This window comes from Rhinoraja longicauda, chromosome 31, assembly GCF_053455715.1.
Source record: "Rhinoraja longicauda isolate Sanriku21f chromosome 31, sRhiLon1.1, whole genome shotgun sequence".
Taxonomy (NCBI): domain Eukaryota; kingdom Metazoa; phylum Chordata; class Chondrichthyes; order Rajiformes; family Arhynchobatidae; genus Rhinoraja; species Rhinoraja longicauda.
In genome coordinates this window covers 15070559-15084315 of record NC_135983.1, presented here as the reverse complement: position 1 = coordinate 15084315, position 13757 = coordinate 15070559, and the positions used below count along the sequence as shown (strand labels likewise).

At 44.7% G+C, this 13757-nt stretch overlaps 1 protein-coding gene across 12 annotated transcripts in view; it reads right to left on the bottom strand.

Annotated features, from left to right (window-relative positions):
* LOC144608370 (rap guanine nucleotide exchange factor 1-like) overlaps nt 1–13757 on the bottom strand; it is a 126515-nt gene that overhangs the window by 53157 nt on the left and 59601 nt on the right. For all 12 annotated transcript variants that reach the window (XM_078426049.1, XM_078426050.1, XM_078426054.1 and 9 more), the window contains exon 10: nt 1250–1452. In XM_078426049.1, coding sequence (XP_078282175.1) covers nt 1250–1452 — 203 coding nt within the window. The remainder of the gene's footprint in view (nt 1–1249; nt 1453–13757) is intronic.

The following is a 13757-nucleotide window of genomic DNA, read 5'->3' as shown; positions in this document are numbered from 1 at the left end:
TCAATGTTAATTCCTTTCAAAAACAAATCACAGATCAAGCACTCATACAGTTTGTAGCTGGGATTTATATTACAAATCAGAAGAAATGCATTGATACAACATGTGTATTTAAGCCAGAAATAAAAATGACAAGCAAAGCACTTCATAAATGAGCACACATTAAATGAAGACACGAAAAAATATTTGTGTAAAATAAATGGCTGCTGAAATGAATTTAAGCTTTCCTTTGCACCATCTTCAAACATCCCTGTTTTATTGCCAATGAATATTCAATGGATATATTTCACTGCAGAAAATTCACTGTTGAGCATTAACTCCCCCTCCCCCCTTAAAATGGTCAAATGGGCTGCAGAAATAACATTAATGAACAATGACAGACAAGAGCCGAATTGATCAGAATTTTGTACTTTAGGTCTTTGAGTCATCAATTTAATAAACTAGGTTTAAACAATTTTTCTGCGACTAGATGGATAGGTCCCATTAAATTAATAAAGTTAAAGTGTTAAGATCTTAAAGTGCCAGATCATCATTCCTCCAGAAGTTCTAAAGTTCAGTCACTTGGCCAAGTTAGCTCATAAAAAAACTCATCTTGCCTAGAAATATTTATTTCGCTCCACCATATTTTCTTCATCCCAAATGTAAATTGGCGCTCAAAGTAATAAGTGATCAAGTACAACTTTGAGTCTTAACAGAAAATAATATTTCCAATGACTAACAAAGATCCTTCCTTTGAAATGAACAAAATACCAAATAATTTTAAAACTGGACAAACAATTGTGAAAGTAAAAATGATTTGTTTTAAATACAATATAATAATATGTCTGTAAATGGAACAATTGTCTATGGAACAATATTTCTATAATAGTATGTCTGAACACGGAACAATTTTTTACAAAAAAATTAGCTTTAATATGGAAGAAATAACCATGAAAACCAAAAGCATTCAGGTAAGTAGTCAGTTAAGATGATTAATAGTCAAGGCAAAAATGTAAATCCTTTCCATCCAATGTACAAGTAATGCCCAAAAATGTGACATTTCAGAGTGAATGACAAAAGTTGTGCCAATCTTTTCCAATGGAAAACAGCAAGTTCACTGAAAGAACAATCTTCTAGCCACATTCCTCTCCTTCCATTCATCACACTTCTGTCCTGCCACCCTCCAAAGAACTTAGGTTTACAAGCCCTGAATCTGAACCTTAAAATATCTGATAAATGTTTGCATTCCCCGCAAAAATAAAGTAAAACTCACCAGTTGTCTTTGTTTGGGTGGCAGAGCTGGAGGCGGTAGAATCTCTAGAGATGAGTCAGTGCTGCTGAAAGAATCATTGAAACCATAGACTTCCTGAAAGCGTTTGTTTCGCTGTTCATATATATGTTCATTCTGTGGTGTCTGATAAAAAACGTGAGGCTGCGGCTCAGAATAATCTTCCACAAATTGCATGTATGCAAGGACTAAAATATGGGGAGAAGGAAGAGGAGAAAAACAAAATCAGTAAGCTTCATTAAGACAGATTGGTCTTGGACAGTCATTATAATTTTTTTGCCATAGAGCAGCATTGCATCATTTTGATCAACTGATTAGGATCTCAGTTAGCACTTTCCACAAGAAAGAATAACAGAGGAAATTAGAGTCAGAGTGTTACGGCACAGAAACAGGCCCTTAAGCTGATCACATACAGATCCAGCGTTTTACCCATCTAAACTACCACATAGGACTGCATCTTTCTATTCCTTGTCTATTCAAGTATCTGCTAAATGGCTCTGAAACAGTGATTATATTTGATTCCACCACCAACCTCTTTGCAGTTCATTTCAAATATCAACTAATCTGTAGGGAAAAAAAACATGCCCCTCATCCCCTTTAAAACTTCCTCTTACCTTGAACATATTTCCTCTTGTTTTTAAAACTCCCACCATGGGAAAAGGATTCTGACTATCTAATCTTACCTCTATCAGACTACCCAGTCTCCTTCATTATAGCTATTCAATCGCTTCCCATAACTAAAGTCCCCCAATACAGGGACCACCCTGATGAATCTCCTCGGCATTCTCTCCAGTGCAATTATGCCTTTCCTACAGTGTGGCAACTAGAACCGCACACAAGTACCTAACAAGTGCTTCGTAAAACTGCAGCGTAACATCCCAACTTTTACATCCTATGTGTAGACCTATGAAGTAGGCATGCCATGCATCTTTTTCACCACCCCATCCAGCCATTGACCCTTTCAGAGAACTATTGATTTGAACCCCAAGGTGCCTCTGTTCATCAACTTTCGTCAGTGTAGTACCATTTATTGTTATTACCACTGAATGACTTTCCAAAATGTATCACTATGCAAGTGGGTTGTAAGGGGGGGGGGGGGGGTGTAGCTGGAGAAATTAACATCAAAATACTCATTTGTGCTTGATCTTTCTTTGTGCTTGTGGTTGGAAGTTAATCCAAATTCCATTTTTTTTAAAAGTCTGGAGGAAAGATGTATTAAAGCTGCTACATAAATATGGGACTGTAGAAATTGCTGGATTAGTAAAGATTACAATCTAGCCAGTTTGTCTTCAATCAATTATAGTAACATCAGTGGAGAGAGAAACATGCCAATGGCATGCCACCAACTGAAGCATCAAGCTTGCTTGTCCCCCCAGACACTGCCTAATCAGTTGAGTATTCCCATCAAAGAAAGACACAAAATGCTGGAGTAAGTCAGCGGGTCAGGCAGCATCTCTGGAGAACATTGACGGATGACATTTCAGATCAGCGCATTCCCTTCATTTCTTTTTTATACATCATATTTTCATATCGGCAGACATTTCTTTTTGAAATTGGTTTGAGCCTTTAATCATCCTGATAGATACATAAAACCAGTGTAATGGCTTTCTTAACTAACTGTAGCAATCAAATTCAAGCTTCCAGTCCATAGCAGGCCAGTTACAACAAAGGTAGAGCACAATGGTAGAAAGCTTTGTGAATCATGGCCCTAGGTCATGGATTCCTATTAATTTAACTATTGTGGCGCGTCGATAGAGGCCTGAAATAAAGGCAAGGAGCCAGGTATTTCGGGGGCGTTATGTTTTATTATACCTCGGTTATCAGACGGGTCGAGTCTGCCGGAATGGCTTCGCGCCCAAAACCTTGTCCTTATATACATGGTACCGGACCGCCCCCCTGGACTGGTCCATTCCCGTGCCGAGGGGTCGGTAGTAGTATGGCCCGACCCGTGGGAGCCGCCACAGGACCCCCCCCCCCCCCCAGAACCGGAGGCACGAAACGCACTGGTGGTCGCACAACCCGACTGGACCGCGTACGGTAATCGGTCGACAGAGGGGCCGGCGGAGGCACAGTTGGAGGGACAGGTGGTGGGTCCCGGAAGGGTGGGCGACCTCGTGGCCGAGGCTGGGCAACCCGCACCGGTTGGTCGATGTCTAAGTGGGCCGGCTTCAGGCGGTCAATTGACATGGCCTCCGGCCAGCCCCCCATGTCCAAGACAAAGGTTGTCTGTCCGTGCTCCAGCACCCGGTACGGGCCCTCATACGGCCTCTGGAGTAGCGTCCGGTGGGCGTCACGGCGCAGGAACACAAAGGCGCAGTCCCGGAGGGCCGATGGCACGTAAGGGCAGAATGTCCCATGGCGGGACGTCAGCACGGGTGCGAGCTTGCCAACTCGCTCTTGGAGGCGCTGTAGGGTGGATGAGGGCGGTTCCTCTCGCCCCGGCAACGAGGGCACGAACTCCCCGGGCACCGTGAGCGGGGACCCGTATACGAGCTCCGCGGAGGATGAAGCCAGGTCTTTCTTGGGCGCAGTCCGGATGCCCAGCAGACCCATGGTAGCTCGTCCATCCAGTCGGGGCCGGAGAGTCGCGCCTTCAGCGCTGTCTTCAGCTGCCGGTGGAACCTCTCCACCAAGCCGTTTGCCTGCGGGTGATAGGCCGTGGTGTGGTGCAGCCGCACGCCCAACAGGTGGGCCATGGCCGACCACAGCTCGGAGGTGAACTGTGGCCCCCGGTCCGATGAGATGACCACCGGCACCCCAAAGCGAGCAATCCAGTGCGCGGCCAACGCACGAGCGCATGTGGCTGTAGATGTATCGGCCAGTGGTATGGCCTCCGGCCACCGCGTGAAGCGGTCCACCACCGTGAGGAGGTGGGTGATGCCCCGGGACGGCGGGAGCGGGCCCACAATGTCCACGTGCAGGTGGTCGAAACGTCGGCAGGGTAGACCGATTCCTTGGAGTGGCGCCCGGACGTGGCGTTGAATTTTTGCCGTCTGGCACGGAATACAGGTGCGGGCCCAGTGGCCAACCTGCTTGCGCAGACCATGCCACATGAACCACGCAGCTACCAGTGCGGTCGTCGTCCGGATGGATGGGTGAGCCAGCCCGTGGACCACGTCGAACACCCTCCTGCGCCACGCGGCCTGGACGATGGGGCGCGGCTGACCTGCCGACACATCGCATAGTATCGTCGCTGCTCCGGGGCCGAGGGGAACATCCTCAAGGCGGAGGCCAGAGATGGCAGTCCGGTAGGCGAGCATCTCCCCGTCCGTTAGCTGGGCCTCCGCCAGGGCAGAATAATCAATGCCAGGTGCCACTTCCAAAACGGCATTGATGGCGGGGCGAGACAACGCGTCGGCCACCCGGTTTTCCTTCCTCTCGATGAGGCGGATGGAGGTGGTGAATTCCGAGATGTAGGCCAACTGGCGCTGCTGTCGGGCGGAACATGGGTCGGAGACCTTTGCCAGGGCGAACGTGAGCGGCTTGTGGTCCGTGTAAGCGGTGAACGGGCGGCCCTCCAGAAAATAGCGGAAGTGACGAACGGCCAGGTACAGGGCGAGGAGCTCGCGGTCGAAGGCGCTGTACTTCCTGTGGGCGTTGTTGAGGTGCCGGCTGAAGAAGGCCAGGGGGCGCCAACCCCCGTCCGTCAGTTGCTCCAGTACGGCACCAACCGCCAACTCTGAGGCATCCACCGTAAGGGCTGTCGGGGCATCCTCCCGTGGGTGACCCAGCAGCACACCCCGAGCCAGGGCCTCCTTCACTCCGTAAAAGGCTGTTACCGCCTCGTCGATCCACACGACGTTCTTACCCTTGCCCACCAGCAGCTCGTATAGCGGTCGCATGATGTGGGCCGCGGATGGCAGGAACCGGTGATAGAAGGCCACCATGCCGACGAACTCCTGCAGGCCACGCACCGAGGACCGACGGGGAAACCGGCGGATGGCGTCTACTTTGTCCGGCAGGGGAACCGCGCCTTGTGAAGACACACGGTGGCCGAGAAAGTCAATTGTGGCCACGCCAAAGCGGCACTTGGCGAGGTTTATATCCAACCCGTGCTCGCTGAGCCGCTGAAAGAGCTGCCGGAGGTGGGCACAGTGCTCCTACCGCGAGCGGCAGGCTACCAACATGTCGTCAAGGTAGACAAACAGGAAATCTAGCCCGCGACACACGCCGTTCATTAACCGCTGAAATGACTGCGCGGCGTTCTTGAGGCCGAACGGCATCCGTACGAACTCGTAGAGTCCGAACGGCGTGATGATTGCCGTCTTGGGCACATCTTCCGGGTGGACCGGGATCTGGTTGTAGCCTCGCACCAGATCCACCTTCGAGAATATCGTGGCCCCGGCCAAATGGGCGTTGAAGTCCTGGATGTGGGGCACGGGGTATCGGTCCTCGGCGGTAGCGACGTTCAGCCGCCGATAATCCCCGCAAGGTCTCCAGCCCCCGTTTGCCTTGGGGACCATGTGGAGTGGGGATGCCAATGGGCTGTTGGAAGGGCGGACGATCCCCAAGGACTCCATCGTGCGGAACTCCTGTCGTGCCAGGCGTAGCTTTTCAGGCGGCAGTCGGCGTGCTCGTGCGTGGAGGGGTGGGCCGATAGTTACTATGTAATGGAACACCCCGTGCTTGGGGGTCGATGACCGGAATTGCGGGGCCATAATGTCCGGAAACTCCGCCAGAACCCGAGCGAAATGGGAGTCCACGGACGACAGTGGGCGTACAACGGGCTCATTCAGCCGCAGCGCAATGGGCTCCATCGTGGCGGAGTGGACCAAGCGCTGCTGCCTGACGTCCACCAGGAGAGAATGAGCCCGCAGAAAGTCAGCCCCGAGCAACGGCTGGGAGACGTCGGCGATTGTAAACTGCCACGTGAAATGGCTGGCGCCGAAAACGATGTGGACCATGCGGACGCCATAAGTTTGCAGCGGTGAGGATGGGCCCCCGCCTCCCAGAACGAATGTCCAGCAGCGAAGGGGGCAGGACACTCAGCTCCGCCCCGGTATCCACAAGGAAGCGGCCCCCGGAGCGCCGATCCCAGGCGGAGGCGGTGAATCTGGCCGGCCGCCACGGGGACTATTGGCAGCCAGCCCCGGCGTTTCCCGGGAACGTGCACGGCTGGCGGCATTGTCGGGCTGCAGCACCCCAGCGCTGGTAGTAATAACACCAGTGCCTCCTGCTGGTGTGGGACTGCAGGTGCGGGTGCAGGACCCGCAATGGCCACCGGGGGCGATCTCGCAGGCCTCCGGGGCGTAGCTGTCACTCCTTCCACAGCTCCCCCGCCCGACCGTGACGTTTAGCACGCTGACGTCATCACGGCGCGCCGCCCACAGCGCGTCCGCGCACCTGCCGAGGGCCCGGGTGTCTGCAAAGGAGGCGTCGGTGAGCTGCAGGCGAATGTCGGCCGGCAGCAGGTGCAGGTAGGTGTATTCAAACATCAGGCACGGTCTTTGCCCGTCGAGCAGCGCGACCATCTCCTTCAGGATGCTAGATGGGCGCCAGTCGAAAGCATGTGGAGGAGCCTTTCGGCCCGCTCCATTCGGGTTAGCCCGTAGGTTTGGAGCAGCAGCTCCTTAAGGGCTTCATATTTATCGTGGGCCGGGGGGTCCTGGAGGAACTCCGTTACCTCTTCGGCCGCGTCCTGGTCAAGTGCTCCCACCAGGTGGAAAAAACAGGTATCATCTGTTGTGATGCCCCGCAGCTGGAACTGGGCCTCCGCTTGGTAAAACCAAACGCAAGCCCGGGTGGTCCAGAAGGTCGGGAGCTTGATGCCTACCGCGTCGACAGCTGCGGCCTGGTCGGCCTGCGAACCGGACGGACGGTCGGCTATCCATCGTTTGTCCATCCTAGTATGAATGGACCGTCGAGGTCACCAATGTGGCGCGTCGATAGAAGCCCGAAATAAAGGCAAGGAGCCAGGTATTTCGGGGGCGTTATGTTTTATTATACCTCGGTTATCAGACGGGTCGAGTCTGCCGGAATGGCTTCGCGCCCAAAACCTTGTCCTTATATACATGGTACCGGACCGCCCCCCTGGACTGGTCCATTCCCGTGCCGAGGGGTCGGTAGTAGTATGGCCCGACCCTTGGGAGCCGCCACACTATACTGAATATGTGAATAGTCAAATTACATGCAAACCGCAATCACAATGTTTTTTGAAAGCAGCCTTCTTGCATTTCAGTGTGTCAACAGAATCTGCTCGTACAGATTTATCACTTTGCTCAGCATAGTATTTCTGGTTTAGTTTTGAATTTGTCCTTTTACATGCAGTCCTTGAACACCAACATACTATACTATTTTGCTAAATATGAAAAAAGTTATTCTTAATCTGCGGTTGGTCCATTTAAATTGCTAAAACAAATTGGTTTACTTTTTGCATCCCTCTTTGGACATTTTCCATTTACATAACAGATGATTACAATCAATTTCTAAATTGCTTTCACAGGGTCTTTCAGCACAGAAAATGCAATATTCTTGATGTATTGAGGTGTACAGAATTGAATTGTTTCCCATGTGCGGCCACGAGAATGGTAAAGCGATGGCATTGCCTTTTTGATTAAATATTACTCTTTTTAATGTAAACATCAGATGTCTGTTATTTACAGCTCGATGTATTGCTGGATTAGTTAAAAATGCCATTGCTCCTTGTGTCTTTCATGACCTTGAACAGCCCAAAAAGGTTTAAGTGCAACCAGTGTTACAGCATGACATTCACAACGATCTATAAGTTCGCAGCCAACCTTGTGATAAAGATTAGATCACTTGAGAGAAAATATGTTGGCAATTAGGGAATAAATATATGCCATAACCTAGATATTTATTTATTTTCTTCAAAATAGTATCAATTGATCTTTTACATCCACTTAACAAAGCAGACGAGGCATTTTTGGATGGATACTGACAGACCTCTTGTTTATCACAAATTTTTACCTTTCCCTGCTGTTCAGGCATTTTTCAATATTCAGTGATTAATGGCAGCATTTTTTCACATTTCACCTTTATTTTCAGAGAGAACATGATCATTTGATGCCAGAAATGTATTTACTGTCAGGTTACATGGCAAATTTGTAGCTGTGCAAGTTCAAACCATTAAACAAAAGGTGATCTCAATGTTAAGAACTTTAAGGAATTATTTGGACAAAGTACTTTACAGGAGGTAATTTTGTCATGGTCTGACAACATTGGAATAGGAACAGGTCAAAAATAAAGGAATTATTCATTTCAAATTACTTCAGCTACAGTTAGCAAGGAGTCATTTTCAGCTTGCTTCCTGCATCTGTGAGCTACTGGGTCTTTATTTAAATATGGGGTATCAAATACTAATTAAACCAAGTATCCTTTTCTTAATCTACAACAAAAAAAAAAGCTATAGAATGTTATCAAAAATCAGTATTATTCAAGCTTCAAAATGCAAAAGTCCTTACTGAAAATATCAATGTCTTAATACTGGACCAAATCAGTAACAGCTCTAGACCCTTCCCTCACCCACCCCCTCACTCTAGCCATATCATCTCCACGATTCAGCAGAATGGAATGAACTGACTCTAGGAAATAACATGGAAGCAGTGAATCATACTAGTTGAGGGACACCAATATCAAGCAGAATATGTTGCAACATGTTCCATCTGAGAAAACCTATGAAAATTATTTTACATTTTAAATGTTGCACAAATTCATATTTTAAAGACTTAACTTTAGTGATACAGCACAGAAACAGGCCCTTCGGCCTACCGAGTCCGCGCCAAGCAGCAATCACCATGAACACTAGCACTGTCCTACACACTAAGGACAATTTACCTACAGACTAGTGCATCTTTGGACTGTGGGAGGAAACCAGCACACCCGAAGAAAACCCATGTGGTCACAGGAAGAATGTACAAACTCTGTACAGAAAGCTCCCGAAATCAGGATCGAATCCGGGTCTCTGGCGCTGTAAAGCAGTAACTCTACCGCAGCGTCACTGTGTCTTTGAACTTTAAAGATTATTCATCCTTTTGTTTTTCAATTCCTTAAAATATCTTGCATGGTTAGCTTCAGTGGCAATAACAATCCATATAATGTGGTTTAAGTACATCCTTTAAATTGGTTTCTCTCAATTAACCTGGTCAACACTATTCTCGTGTAACCAGACCAAGTGAACAAAATGCAAAAAACTGTGGGTTCTGCTTTTCTAATCCCAATAAAAGCCAGGCAACGATTTGGGGGGGAAAAAAGACTTTTGTTAATGTAGGAACAACAAAGCTTGGGAACATCAAGTTCCCCTTTGAGTCATACAAAATATTGACTTGAAAGTAAATAGCCATTGCTTCATCTTGTTGGATCTAAATCCAGGAAACCAACAGCAATGCTGGAGTTCCTTCACTGAAAAGAATCCTGCAATTCAAGAAGATGGCCCACCACCAACGTCTCCATAGAAATTCTGGCTTTGCCAGCGATGCCTGCAAACTGAATAAATAACCATTTTTTGCTCCTAAAAGTTGCTAATTATTCATTTTTAAAAAAAGACTAAGTATCATTTTAGCATGTGCTGTGCTTGCACAAAATATTATTAGAGTTGATATGGTTGAGCAACATCAATAAATTCCTCATTACTTAGACCATTCCTCTTCAGCTACTATACAGGAAGAGCTGGTATTCTGGGACAAGAATTTATTCAATGGGAATGCAATCAACTACATTTCTATCGCAAACCTCTGTACAGATGGTGTTTACATCACATCCATATGTAGTTCCTGTGTAAACTAGCTGCAATGTTTCATTGTTGGGTATTCCATTAAGTGAAGAAAATCAAATTCTCCATTTAATCTTATTTAGAACAGATGTTCACCGAGAAAGTGACGATCGGCAGTGACTGTAAAAATGAGAGCAGCTGTTCCCAAATTCCAAACTCGGATCAACATTCCATCTGCAAAACTTCTGTTTATCATATTACAGATAGAGACATGGGGACTCTATAGATAAAAACCCTCAGAATTATCAACATTACCCACAACTAGAGCTTTAGTCTTGAGTCTGTAACATCATTCAATCAGATCATAGTGAACCTGTAACTCGCCTGATTTCCCAAAGGAACACTACATCCTTTAATTAAGCCACATATCTACACGTGTAGCTACTGCATCTGTTTAATGGATTTTGTAATTAAACTCAGAGGAGAAATGCTTTTCCGAGTCATAATAGCAGGCTGGTAATAGGCACATAATTTAACTTGACATAAATTTTTAACTGAATGATATATTAATTGCCTGGAGGGTAACCTGTAAACACACTCGACAGTTATTGCAACTTATTTTGCCTTTGTCAACTAATGTCACTTTGGAATCAAAGAACGAGTGTTCAAGTGTGATCAGCAGTAGATTAAAAACACGGAATGACTTGCTTTGGATTTTTTTTCATAAAGAGACAAATTTTAAAACTTCAATTTCCCTGCCATGTAGTACAATTAACATACCCTAGAGATGGATTCAGAACCTTTCCCCCTCCTCCCACAACTCCAATGTATTTGCTGCTGCAACATAATTTTTTCACAAATATCCAGTGTTTCACAATATAGGAAAACAAAAGAAATAATGTGTAGGAATAGACTGAAATATTCTGTCAATGCACACGTTTTTACAATGAAAATAACATGCAGAGAGTTACATACAACTTTTGATGCACACAAATTTCTTAATCTAGACATTGGAACAGATTGTAAAGCTTTGCAATGAATCCTCAAGCTAGATGCCATTCAAAGTTGTGAGCCAACTTTTTGAACTATTGCTGTCAATACTGATGTCCAAGTTGGAATGGTGTTGAATATTAAGATAATGCTGTTGTCAGATGCCTAGCGTTCATGATGGTAGTAGAGGTTGGGGATTTAGGAAATGCTATTGTATCTTTGGCAAGAAGTTACAGTAGACAGTAAAACAAAGTTATGGAAGCAATGGATAGTTTGTTTCAAAGCATGTCGGGAGATAGCAAACAGAAGTTTTGCTCACCAAGCATCCACCCCCTCAAAAGCATCTTTCGTCAAGCTTTTACAATGCACATCCATCTAAATGTATTCATGAAGCATTTTGGATTTTTATTTCCATGTATAAAGTGATAATAAATGACCTGTGCCTAGAAATAAATTTTAAAATCATATTCTTCCTCAGTTAAAATGATGAGACACACATTTTGTTTGTAGGATTTACAATAAAATCTTTTTGAACCACATAAGTGAAAGACCATCAATACCTTTATCATTGAGTTTTAATTTTCTTGTAAAAGCATAATTAAATCCCAAATCTAATAGACTTATGTCCCCTAGTAACTTGTATTTGAAACTTTAAGTGTAAGAATTGCAAGAACAACATTGCAGGATGTAATATCATATCAGGTTAGCTTTCTAAGGTAATTCCTAATAGCACATGTGGTATGATCGTTTTAAAATCTAAACACAAAACATATATACCTCGCCACCTTACAGGAACGGAAATGTTCTTACATTGGCAATTCCAGCATGGATTACACTTGTGGTTTATTTTGGGGAAAATGTCTAATTTACAAAGCACCAGTTCAAGAGATGACAACATTAGCCTGAAACACAGAACTTATATCCACTGTGCGGTCAAGATGGATCTTTAGGCACCTGCTTGCTTATTATGCAATTAGTCTGTGATCAGTGGTGCCAGTTAATTCACTGGTATGGCCCTGTAATCTACACTTTAAAAAGATTGAAATGCAAGTTATCTAGATCTATTTTGCACTCTTATCACTTGATCCCTTTAACATTTAGCCCAAGCTTTTATTAACTTGCATATTTCTTTCAATAGTTTTCTCAATTATCCTCCAGAGAACTGTGTCGAAGATGCAAAGCAATTCTTAATTCAGTATTTTGTACATTTTGAACAAAGGTATTTCACACTAAAATAAAAAATAACTATCCTGCTACTCATTACAAAACTAGATTTAAGAAATACTCTACAAAATTTAATATATTGCAAAGTAATGCGACAGATAAAAACATAATATTTTGTGCAAAAGCAGTTAATTTCTCAGCCCAAAGAATCTGATCCTCAGTCAAATCATAATAAATAGCATCATCCTTCCCAACTAAAATGCAGATTTTCTTGGAATTTCGTTAGTGACCCTAAAAATGGCCACATTTAAACATGCACATTTTTTCAATTCTCATACTCACAGTAGAGTCTAGGAACAGAGAGCACAACCTCAGAATAAAAGTATCTTTAGAAAGGAGCTGAGAAGGAATTTCCTTGGCTAGAGGGCAGTGGAATTCATTGCCACAGGTGGCTGTGGAGGCAAATCCTTTGGGTATTTTTCAGAAGGCGATTGATAGATTCTTAATTAGCAAGGGTGTTAAAGGTTACAGGAAGGCAGGAGAATAGGATTGAGAGGGAAAGATAGATCAGCCATTATTGAATGATGGAATAAACTCACAATTAGCCTAATTCTGGTGCTATGATTTATGAATATGGTATCTCTAAAGATGCATCTTAATTTGACTTATCTTTGGTATTTGGTGGAAATGTGTAAATCCACCTTTAATTAGTTTGCAGAGTTTACTTGTGCCTGGAACACAGAAGGAAAATTAATCCCTATGCCTCATCATCCATTCCAGAAAACATATTAGTCTTTTTTACTGAATTCATATACCTTTGGGTTGGTCGGGAGTCACATCACATTGCCTTTTGCCAAGACGAAGTTTTGGCAAACTGGACCTGTAAATTCTCCACATCAGTGAACAATATAACTTCATTGCCATTTGCTGGGGCTACAAGACATGCTCCTACTTTCATCTTCTCTCTGTGCCTCATTTCAGTAAAATAAGCAAACTTCAAGTGACTGTTATTGATCCAATTTATCCTTTCCCCATATTTCCCCATATAACAGCTCCATAATCAAAATACACTTGGGATGCATTAACACATATTTTCCAAGACTAAATTAATTGCCAACTACATCCACCATCTGCATGTATGTTTCCAGGTATCTCTGCGAGAGAAAGCAATTGCGAATGAGAACCATTGGCAACATTTTCTCTCCTCGGCCAATGGTCACAGCATCAAATTGCAAATATCAATATATCGGTGGAAAAGAGGAAAATCAGGGGCCTCCTGGGCAATAGCTCAAGCAACATCAGCTACCTCATTTTTCATGTTTATAAAACTAAAGCCATTTTCCAATTGGCACAAATGCAAATTCCTGTTGTCATTGAATGAACAGCGCCACATTCACAGCTTCAGCATATAGCCTACCTATGATGTATCAAATAAAACAAAGGAAGTTTCCTGAAAAAATAACACTGACAAGTTAAAATTTCATATTCGTAAAAGTTAAAGCCAAATTCATTTAATCTTTTTTTTCCCCTCAAATTAACATGAATGAAGGAAAATGATTTATAAATCAGCCGTTATTTATTTTGGACTGGGTAAAATTGATATCACTTTCTGCAAGGAAATGGATAAAACTTGATGCAGAGTTCCTTGTCCAATGAGATTTAAATTCAAAG